This window comes from Anser anser (assembly GCF_964211835.1).
Source record: "Anser anser genome assembly, chromosome: 7".
Taxonomy (NCBI): domain Eukaryota; kingdom Metazoa; phylum Chordata; class Aves; order Anseriformes; family Anatidae; genus Anser; species Anser anser.
In genome coordinates this window covers 34,396,153-34,407,260 of record NC_139727.1, presented here as the reverse complement: position 1 = coordinate 34,407,260, position 11,108 = coordinate 34,396,153, and the positions used below count along the sequence as shown (strand labels likewise).

General features: G+C 51.3%; 1 protein-coding gene across 1 annotated transcript; it reads left to right on the top strand.

The window, feature by feature from the left end:
• Window positions 1-355: 355 nt before the first annotated feature.
• VAX1 (ventral anterior homeobox 1) lies at window positions 356-4,799 on the top strand. The gene is made up of 3 exons (XM_083844750.1): window positions 356-1,195; window positions 2,598-2,785; window positions 3,895-4,799. The coding sequence occupies exons 1-3, from the start codon at window positions 958-960 to the stop codon at window positions 4,459-4,461; spliced, it is 993 nt and encodes a 330-aa protein (XP_083700876.1). The 5' UTR covers window positions 356-957; the 3' UTR covers window positions 4,462-4,799.
• The last annotated feature ends 6,309 nt before the right edge of the window (window positions 4,800-11,108 follow it).

Here is an 11,108-nt window from a genome sequence, read left to right as displayed (position 1 = left end):
GAGAGGTAGGAGTTTAAGATGGCTGTCTGTGGGGAGATGTGTTGAGGAGGATTCCTGCCGGCCAAGAGGACCTGCTGCCTCGGACAGAGCTGCCTGGAGGAAGAACTTTTTGGGGTGTGTGCGCGCTGGCGATCTGTTTGTTTGTTTGGCATCCAGGGGGCTGCCCCCCCCCTCCCTGCAACTGCATTTTTCCAGCCCTTCCTCGCAGCTTTATTCAGATTTATTTGGCGTGCTTTGGAGAAAGCCACTATATAATCGGGAGGTCAAAGGCATACTGAAGAAAGTTAATAATGGCTGCTAATGGTGCTAACAATTCAGGGTGAATCTTGTCAAAAGTTTTTTTTTTTTTTTCCCTCTCCCCCCCCCCCCTTTTTTTTCCTCTTTTTTTTTTTTTTTTTTTTTTTCTGGAAGTCTCAGTCTTTTGATTGTGTGTTTCCTGAAAGCAAGACCAATCATTTCAGTTTATTCACTGGCTAAACTCTACTTGATTGGGGACAAGCACACAAACCATCCATTACGATCTGATATATTATCCAAACAATTTAGTGTATTCATGAGGTAACCTAAATGTGGAGGCTGCAAAATTACCCGTAATCAATTGAAACAGCGAGTGCGCGTCCCTCTGTGTGTCTAACAACTACATGTCTCTGTAATAAGGCAGACATTAAATCATTTTAGAGTTGTACTGTTGAGTACCTGATCACTGGGCGCTCTGGGAAGCTGGACAGTCACATTAGGACGCTGGGACTGAGGAAGCCGCTGCTTTTCCAGTGGGATAAAACCCGACCTTCCTTACTCGAGGTGCTTTACAGATCCCCACCGATCTGACCCTAAGCCGTGCAATATCCAGCATAGACTTCGTCTTCTTCTGCTATCGCTACTCTTCTTTTTTTTTGTTGGTGGTGGTGGTGGTTTTATTTTTGCTCGTTTTTGCTTTTTTGTTTTTTATTGCACTACATGTTTGGGAAACAAGACAAAATGGACGTTAGATGCAGTTCAGAGACTGAAGCTAACCGGGTCTCGAAGAACGGACATAAAGAGGGCAAGGAAAGCAAAGGGTCTGAAGGAAATATTTCTACTTCTTTTTTGAAGGATCAGCAAGGGACTTTTTCTGCCTCTGCAGCTACGGAAGACTGTAATAAAAGTAAATCTAGTTCTGCTGACCCGGACTATTGCAGGAGGATCCTAGTTAGAGGTATGACTCGGAGGTATTTCGGGGAGGGGGGGGAGAGGAAGGTGAGCAGCGCTCACACCCGGCCGATTTATTTCTCCCGTGGGCTCGGCTTTGCCCTGTCCCTGCTCTTGGACACCCGGGGGCCAGAAGCCCCCGAGCTGAGCCCGCTCCTGCGGGGGGCTCCCCGCAGCCCCCCGAGCGGAGCTGCCCCCGCGGAGCTGCCCCCCGAGCCCCGCATCCCGGGGGCAGGACGGATTTTTAATCAACCATCAGCCTTCAGATGAACGGAGGGGTTTGTTGGTTTTTTTTTTTCTTAATTTTTTAATTTTATATAATTTGTTTTCCTCGGCCCTCGTCTCCCTCGCGGTAAACGAACGAAATCGTTCGGCCGGGGAAAAAAAATAAAAATGAAAATGAAAATCGGGTTTGCCAAGGTGCGTTTGGGGGGAGGAGGGAGAGAACGGAGCGGTAACAAAATTAGCGAGAAGCAGGCCTTGTAAACAATAATTAATCCTTGCGCGACCGAGTGACCCAGAGAAGGGTCAGATTAAAATGATGTGCTCGGCTCTGCTTTAACACGTACCGGGGAGGCAAAATCCCGGGAAAGAAGTTGGGAAGGCTTTAACGTAGCGCGAACCTGGCCCTGGCTTGACAGTCGCCTTAATAAGATTTGTCCCGCTTTCTTTCGGCCTTCGGTGCTACCGGAAAAGTGAGGTTTCGGCGGGCCGTCGGGTGCCTCGTTTTGTGTTTTCTTTTTTTTTTTTTCCTCCTGTTCGCCAAAAAAAAAACAAACCCCGGCAGCGGCGGCTGGAGGAGTCCCCGGGGTGGCGGTGGGCAGGCGGCCAGCCCGTGCCCGGGAGGCTCCCGCCTGCTTTGGCGCACGGGAAACTTTTAAAAAATTATTTTTATTTTTTTAATTAAAAAAAAAAAAAGAAGACGATTTTATATTTTAAAGGCAAGCGGGAGGGGGCTTCCAGCAACCCCCTACCCGGAGCCCGGGGGGAACAAAGGGTAGCCCAGCCCTGCGGTCACAAAGCCCGGCCTGGAGCATCTCTCCCCGGCCTCCCAGAGGGGCCGGGGTGATGCCGCAGTGCCGTACTGTCAGCGCGATGTGCTCAAGCCAATTTTAAATGGGCTGAGGGGATTATTTCCAGAGCCCTGGGCCCCATCGCCCCCTCCTCCCTTCTCTGGTGGGTTGTTGGTTTTTTTTTTCGTTTTTTTTTTTTTTTTCCCCTTCCTTGGGTGCAGTGGCCAGGTGCAATCTGGGGGTCCCCTCTCCGTCCTCCCTCGGGTCTCGGTCTCGAAAGCGCTGCCAGCGGCTTTCTGCTTGCCTCGGGAAGGAAAAAAAAAAAATAAAGAAAGGAAAAAAAAAAAAAAAAGGAGGTTTCCTGGGTGTAAAACTGCCTGCGCCTTTCTTTGCCAGATGCCAAAGGTTCAATCCGAGAGATTATTCTGCCTAAGGGGCTTGATCTGGACCGTCCCAAGCGGACCCGCACCTCCTTCACGGCCGAGCAGCTCTACCGCCTGGAGATGGAGTTCCAGCGGTGCCAGTACGTCGTGGGGCGGGAGCGCACCGAGCTCGCCCGGCAGCTCAACCTCTCCGAGACTCAGGTACCCCTCGGGACGGGGCCCCCGGTTCCTTCCGTGGGGCTGAAAATGGGGCCCGGGCCGGCCCCGGTCTCTCCGCGGCCCTGCGCGTATTTTGCGCGCCCCCGCGCAGGCCCCGGGAGCCGTGGCGCAGGGCTGGAGGGGCAGAGCCGCCCCCGGGAGCCCACCCACGCGTGTCCGGCCGTGGGGGGCCTCGTTGGGGGGGGAGCAATAAGGGGAGGCCCGCGGGGATGCGCCCGGGGTGCCCCGGGGGATGCGAGGGTGGCCGGGGACACGCGTGTCCCCGCGGCTGCGTGGGGTCGTGGGGGCTCGGCCACGCAGCCAAACCCACCCGTGGACAAGGGGAAGAGAGGGGAGGCCGAGCCGTCAGCTCCTAAAGTTTGGGGGGGGGGGTGGGGGTGCCTTCCCCTGAGGGCTGCTGGATTTAGGGACCCGTCCTCTGATGGCTGCGCCCTGCTGGGTGCCACGGGTCGGGGCCGGGGGCTGCAGGCTCCGAGCCCCGCAGGGCTGCCGGGGGGGAGGTGGGCTTGCCCCGTCCCACCGCCCCCGTCCCGCCGGGAGACGCAGGAGCGGGGCAGAGCCACCAAAAGCCGGGCTTGTGCGAGCCGGTTTCATCCTCCTGCAAAAAATATCACCCAACAAGAAATGCCCCTGACAAGCTAATTAGCTTTTTTTTTTTTTTTTTTTTTTCCTTTCCCCTGCCGGCTGGGAGTGACAAGTTCAATAGCTGGGGGGTTCCGGGCACCTCCGTGCTGTTGGGTTTGGGTTGTGGTTTTTTTTGAGGGGGACGCTTTTTTATTTTTATTGTTTTTTAGGGGAGAGCAGGTTGAGCAGGTTCCTTTGGAAAGCCAAACATTGCGCAAACGGGCCAGGAGGCGACGCCGCCCGGGGGTGCCCCGAGGGGCTGCTCTCAGCCCAGGACCCTCACCCTGAGCAGGGCCAGGAAGGCCCTGCGGGGACCGCGGGAAGCACCGGGGGCCTGCCGGGGAGACGACCCCCCCCCGAGGGCACCCGACGGGGGGGGCAGCAGGCGGGATGCGGGGCGCAGCGCCGCGGGACCCCCCTCATTTTCCCCTCTGACCCTGCCTTTCCCCCCCCTCCCCGTCCCGCAGGTAAAAGTGTGGTTCCAAAACCGGCGCACCAAGCAGAAAAAGGACCAGGGCAAGGACTCGGAGCTGCGCTCCGTCGTCTCCGAGACCGCCGCCACCTGCAGCGTCCTGCGGCTGCTGGAGCAGGGCCGCCTGCTCTCCCCGCCGGGGCTACCGGGCCTCCTGCCCCCCTGCGGCACCGGGCCGCTGGGCTCGGCTCTGCGGGGACCCGGCCTGGCCGCGGGCACCGGCAGCTCGGCGGCGGCGGCGGCGGCGGCGGCGGCGGGGGCGGCTCCCCCCGGGGGCTCCCCGCATCCTGCGGCCGGCGGCAGCGCGGCGGGGCCGCCCCCCCCGGGGGCGCTGCACGGAGCCGCCGCCGCCGCCGCCGCCGGCCCGGGGCTCTTCGGGCTGCCGGTGCCGTCGCTGCTGGGCTCGGTGGCCGGCCGGCTGGCCTCGGCGCCCCTGGCCGTGGCCGGTTCCCTGGCGGGCAACTTGCAGGAACTGTCGGCCCGCTACCTGAGCTCGTCCGCCTTCGAGCCCTACTCCCGGACCAGCAATAAAGAGAGCGCGGAGAAAAAAGCGCTGGACTGACTCCGAGCGACTCGGCCCGTATTTATATTTAGAGTATCTATTTGTGGCGATATTTATGGGACAGGCGGCGGCCCCCTCCCGCCCGACCTTCCTCCCTCCCCTCTTCCCCTTCCTCCCTCGCCACCGCCTTCCAGCCCCGCGGCTCGGCTCGGCTCGGCACGGCTCGGCACGGCACGGCTCGGCACGGCACAGCTTGGCACGGCTCGGCACGGCTCAGTGTGGCACGGCTCGGCAAGGCACGGCTCGGCACGGCACGGCACGGCTCGGCTCAGCTCGGCACGGCTCGGCACGGCTCGGCACGGTTCCCTCCGCGGGCCGGGGCACAGCGAGGGGCGACCCCCCCCCACTCCCCCCCCCCCACCCCGCCTCCCCCGGCTCTCCCTGCCCCGCCGGGCCCGGGGCGCGTCTGTCGGCCCGGGGAGGGGGGTCAGTCTGTCTGTCCGTCTGTCTGTCTGTCTGTCTGTCTGTTCGGCTGCTCTGACACCGGGAGGAAAGGCAGAGCGGACGGGGCGAGCTTTGGCCGGGCTGTCGGGGACCGGCTCCGGCCAATGCCAAGCGAGGGAGAAGGATTTCGGGGAGAGGAAGATGGAGCTGCCAGGTGACGCCCGGTTATTTTTATTTTCCTTTTTTTTTTTTTTCCTTTTTTTTTTTCCTTTTTTTTTTTTCATTTTTCCCAGACTTCAGTGACTCTTAAGCACAAAGGTCGGGGGGCTCCACCTGGGGCCCCGTCCCATACACGCTCGCTGCACTCCGCACCGACATCCTCGCTGCTTGCCCTTCGCACCAGCCAGGAAAACCTCCAGCAACTTTTTTTCTTTTTTTTTTTCGTGACAAATCTTGAATGTGGGAAGGGCCGGAACGGACTGCCTCGAAAATACACGCACGGAGCGGGGAGACAGAAATCAGTGGCTGTAGAGATTTGGGATCAAACTCTCTCCCTTCGAGAAATCACAGCGTCCCTTTTTGTATTCCCACGGGTCAGTCCTGCCGACCTGGTCTGCAAAAGCAAAGCTGCAGATAAATAGTGGAAGTCGCGACTCGATTTGCTTCCACATCTGTTGCGATGGTAATTTTTTTTTCCTATTTGATTTTTTTTTTCCCAAATAATTTCAATGCGCATCTAAATCAAAAAAATCGTTAGCCTTTCTTCCTCCTTAAAAAAACCCTCTCGTATATCGCTCACACTTCAATTAAAACGAACGTAAAATATACGAAGCATATCTTTTCTTGTTATTTTTGTACTTTAAAATACACCTATGTAACAATTTTTTTTCTTCTTCTTCATGATCCTTACTGCTGTCTTCTCCACAGACAAATGTATTTCATCTTATAGTATTCCGGATTATTTCTTGTTCAATTTCAGTACTTGAATTTGCCAGAAAAGGGATGCTGTACTTAGCTAGTTACTCGGGAAAATTATTTCTTTGCTTTGGTTTTAAGTTTCTTTCCTTTCTTTAAACTTTAACACATGGCGTTTACAAACTGTACAAATACGTGCCACCAAACTGTAACCAAAAAAAAAATTACAAAAAGTGGAATGGTTGCTGTAGTATATAGAATTAATTATAGACCAGAACTGGACAGAAAGAGCTGGACAGAAAGAAAATAGTAATTTTATTGTAAATTATTTACGTCTGAAGTTTCTAGGCAACTAGTCGGAAAAATAATGAATGAATCGAGCGCTGAGCCCTTGCTACTAACTTTTGTTCTGAATGTTTTGGATATTTGGATGTTTTGTATTTATGTGGTGAGAGTGAAATATATTATATCTATATGACGACGGAATTAGGTGTATTTTCGTCTTATATTTGGAGCACCCAACTTACCTTCACCTAATACTTGCGCTGCCAAAAAAAAAAAATCCTATTCCTCCATAATAGTCCTAATTTTAATTTTTTATTTAAATTTATTCATTTTTTTGTTGTTGTTAAATTTTTATGTTTTGTAGTGGGTGGCTGTGAGGTCTGTCTCACGGGGCGGGAGCTCCTCTCCTTGCCCTGAGCAGCCGGGGTGGTTCGGGGCACCACGCTCCCCCGAGCCCTGGCATCCCCGGCTCCCACCCAGTGCCCGGGGTGCCCCCAGCCCCATCCCCGGACCCCATCCCCTCTCGGGGAGCTGAGGGGGTGCCTGGCGGGGCAGGGGCTGGGCCTGGTGCGGACCAAGGACCCCGCAGTGTGCGTGTGCCGGCGTGTGGGGATCCCCACGCGTACGTGCACATCTCTGGGTGGGCAGAAAGGGGTTGTATGGGGTTTATCGCAGCCATTGCTCCCAGCCCCCTTGGCAGCCCTGCCCCGAGACTCCCATGCAGGGCAGCCGGAATGGGGCAGAAACCACGTTTTTCAGAGCCCCCCCCCCACAGGCCCTGGCTCTTGCAGGGCCACTGTGAGGCGTCAAACTGCGGCCACCCCGCACCAGTACCACCCCACAGCACCCCATACCATCAGCCCTGCCTGGTCCTGGGCTCTGCTGGGCACCCAGCCCACACTGGGCGCATGTACTGCTCAGGGAGAAGAGGGAATGGTGTGTGGTGATGGTGATTTTTTTGTTATTACTTACTTTTTGTTTTTTGAAATGTGTTGAAATGATTTGGGGACGGAAAGGCAATGTGGGCGAAGGAGGGTTTCACAGGTGACATTTGAAGAGGTGACATAGAAACTGATGGTCAAGGCTGAAAAAGTTTGGGGAGGGGAAGCAGTGTTAAAAAGAGCTGAGTGTGACAGCACGGACCTGCCCGGGGGAGATGATAGTTTTTGGTCTCTGCTTTGCCTGCATGGGCTGCGTGGCCCCAGACAAAGAGAGGAGCCCTGGCTCAGGCTGTCCGTGCCAAGGAGGTGATCCCCGACCTTCCCGGGCTCCTCTGCCATGAATTTACCTCGCCTCGCAGGGACCTCTCTGCTGCTGAGACAGGGCCACTTTGTCACCCAAATCTGGGGTCACACCACATCACAGAGCTGCCTTGTGTGCCTCCACCCAAAAAGAGAATTTCTCTGCTATTTTATTTTTTTAGCTGGAGGCAGTGGGGTGTTTCATGTCTCCTCACGTATGTACTGTGAGGCCCTTTCTCCTGGCCTGAGGTCCCTGGGCTGGAACCACGTTCAGTGAAAGCCCTTTGCTCCTCACCTAAAGCAATTTAAGCCAGTGTCCAGCTAAATTGTCCACACAAACAGTAAAGCAGCAATTTTACTTATTTTACAGCTCTGCAGTAAACACATGAAGAGTAAATATTTATATGATTACCACTATTATTAATTATTTCTAAATATTTCTGAATAAATGCATGCCTCTAGGTGCAATGGGGACTTGTCTAAGCATCCAAGTAAAGGAACAGTTGAAGACTTTTTTTTTCCCTTGTCCTTTTTTTTTTTTTTTTTTTTTCTGTCTCCTTCAAGTCTCACCTCTCCCAGCTTCCTCCTGGAGGCTGCCTTCAGCTGGAAGCAGAGCAAATGCCTCTCCACCCCATCAGGGAGGGAAGCAATTTGAAGCTTCCCGCACCTCCCTGGGCTTCCTGGGTGCCCGAATACCCTCTGTGCAGCAGGAAAAACTGAAACACGTTGGTCTGATTTCTGTAAAACGAGGGTGGGAATGCCACCTGTGGCTGCTGTTGCACAGAACGAATTAAAAACCATGCACACACACATCCCCGCGTGCAGGACGTCTGCATCAAAAGCCTGCTGACAAGCGGTAGTCCCATTTCTTTTTTTGCCAGCCGCACCAAAGCTGTCCCGAACCTGGGTGCTTGTGGTTATTGATATGTTGAATTTCGTGCTTCTGGAGCAACAAACACAAGCCACCTTCCTGAAACTACCTGCTGCTGAAGGGCTGTGTTGCGTCTCGTGCAGTACCTCTATTTGTGCCCATCACCGCAGCGTCTGAGCTCAAACTGGGGGATACTGGGCTCGTGCAGAGGGAGCACAAGTGCGCGTGAGTTGTGGGGGGGTATATTTAGCAGGAAAGCAAGTAAACAAAATATAAACCTATCCCCAGTGTGATTTTTTTAAAGGAAATCATAAAAAGTACTTCTGCGGCCGGCAGACTTCATCAAACTTTCCTTTAACAGCAGCCGCACTTGGGACTTAGGGTGGTGAAGCAGTAACAAAGACAAAGGACTATTTCAATTCATTCAGCTGCACCCGAGGAATATTTTCACAGGTACCTGGACACCAGGCCTGGTCCTGTGGCTCTCAGGAAGGCAAAACTCCCAGGATCAGCTCCGGAGCACCCACGGAGAACACAAAACAATGTTAGCCAAGTCCATGTAGGGAAAAGAGGAATTAGTCTATTTAGAGGATTTTTTCAAAAGCATTTGCCCACCCACTTAACATAGGCCCTGCTTTATTTGCTGCTCCTCCGTATCCCTCATGCCAGGGATTAGTGCAGCCTCTGGCCACTTTGTCTCCATTTGCAACCCTGTCGTCAGCCCGAGATACATGACCTTGTGACATGTAAAAAAGCACACAAGGTCCCTGATTAACTTCAGAGTATTTTATTTCTTTAGAGAAAAGAAAAACACTTCAAAAGAATAACTCTTGAACAGAATCAAGTCACAGTCACTGGCAAGTGTTTAACAAAATTACCGGGGAAGCTGAAGTGAAATCTATCGATGTAATGCTGTCGATGCAGCAGCCATACTACGAACCGTGACCCTGCATCGTAGCCGTGGTCCAGAGGGCTGCCAACAAGAACCATTTCTGATGCATATGTAAGAACTCTGTAATAAGTACTTTATTCCCCACATTATTTTTTTTTGTAATAATTACTCAGAAACTTAAGCACAGTGTTTATTACCCTTCTATACGTTGCTCTTAGTATCAATGTTTTTCTTCCTATCAGTATGAATGACTCATTCTAATTCGAATGTTAACTCTTAACAATTTCTAGTGGCAGTGAGTTGCACAGTCAATCATAAAGAGAACAAAATATATTACATTTTGCATATCCATCTTCTATTTTTTATCACCATGACTAGCTCCATGTTCTGTCATTAAAAGCAGGCGAAACAGATGTTCACAAGCTACCTTCTGAAACCACTTCCTTTTTAATTCTCTTTTAATGTTACCTCTTCTTAGTCTCCTTTCTACATGAACAATCAGAATCCTTTCAACTTCTTTTCATACACAGTTCTTGCAAACTGCACTTAATATAACTGTTTGCCGAGAGGGGCTGCCTTTTCTTTCTTATTCTCCCCGTGGAAAAAAAAAAAAAAAAAGTGATAAATTCCCAGAGCCTTTTTCTCCAACTATCTGCAGCCCATTCTTCTGTTTGATCCCCCTGCTGTGAGCAAAGATGAAAACATCACACCAGTAAGGACTCACCCAGAACACAAACCTGGGCCTGGCACATGGTGTTATGGCCAACAGAAGAGGACCGGATCGCAGGCCTCATCTTCAGTGTTGCCAGAGCCTGGGTGAATCAAATGGGATTTCTATCTTTCTCCTGAAGCAGCTACTCGAGGAACCAAGTGTAGCAGAGGAGGAATAACGCAGCCCAGCCTAAACAATGTGGAGCCATAGGGTTTGTTGCGAAACAGGGTACGTTTATCCCATAGCAATGTCTTGCTGAAACGCATCATGGAAAATGCATGAAAAACAGACCGTGAGATTGTCTGAAAACCAATGTGAAACTGATTTTAAATTTATCCCACCCACTCCCCCTCCCCCCGAAAAGAAAAGAAAAGAAAAGAAAAGAAAAGAAAAGAAAAGAAAAGAAAAGAAAAGAAAAGAAAAGAAAAGAAAAGAAAAGAAAAGAAAAGAAAAGAAAAGAAAAGAAAAGAAAAGAAAAGAAAAGAAAAGAAAAGAAAAGAAAATGAATGCTAACACAAATTTGAATATTTTCTAAGGTGGGTATTCCTTACATATTCAGTAATTCTCTTTCAGTTTCTATTGGCCTGTTTGCACATGGTGACCCCTGTGAATCTGTAGAACGTTTTGCAAGGAAAACCTCATGGTGTTCCTGTTTTGTTTTGTTTGTTCGTTTTAATCTTTCTTTTTTTTGTTGTTGTTGTTTGTTTTTGTTTTGTTCCCCCCCCCGTAAATTCCTCTCCTTAGTTGTTTTGTTTGTTTGTTTGTTTGTTTTGTCTTAATTTAGAGCACAGAAAAAGCAGAAATATAGAAAGAAACTCATGCATGTCAGGGGTTGGAGCTTCAGGGATTCAGACTGGACATTGGGAAGGAAGCCAGCTAGAACAGACAAAGCTGAGGAAGGTTAATGAGATCACATCCAGGAAAAGGTTGAAGATAGCCATACAGCAAGTCAAATGAAAGAAGCCCTCAGCCTGCAAACAAAAATGCTGTCAGAGAGAGAAGGGGAAGGACAAAATTGCTTGTGTACAGAAGAATAGAAGGATGTCCTCGTGGCTTAGACCCTAGCCTGAAATTAAGGACAGGAGACCAGCCCTTGTTTCTATCAGATTTTCTGTCTAACCCTAAGGTCATTGTCAGCTATTGGTCAGCTACTTTCTTGCTGTCTTTCCTGTGGAACAGGAATACCGATACTCATTTAAACATATGTAGAAGGTAGTATCAATGTGCATTACTTCAATGAAGGTGAGGCACTGTGACCAAAAATTTAACAGCCACCATAGTCAGTTCCTATTCATTGCTTGCCATCATTCCCTGACACTAGCCCTGATCTTTCTTCCTTCTTCTTTT

Bases quoted from the DNA above. Each gene is read 5' to 3' on its own strand.
- VAX1 (XM_083844750.1), top strand. From the start codon at position 958: ATGTTTGGGAAACAAGACAAAATGGACGTTAGATGCAGTTCAGAGACT. The intron at 1,196-2,597 runs GTATGACTCGGA...TTTCTTTGCCAG, and splicing joins CAGGAGGATCCTAGTTAGAG to ATGCCAAAGGTTCAATCCGA. The intron at 2,786-3,894 runs GTACCCCTCGGG...CCCGTCCCGCAG, and splicing joins TCAACCTCTCCGAGACTCAG to GTAAAAGTGTGGTTCCAAAA.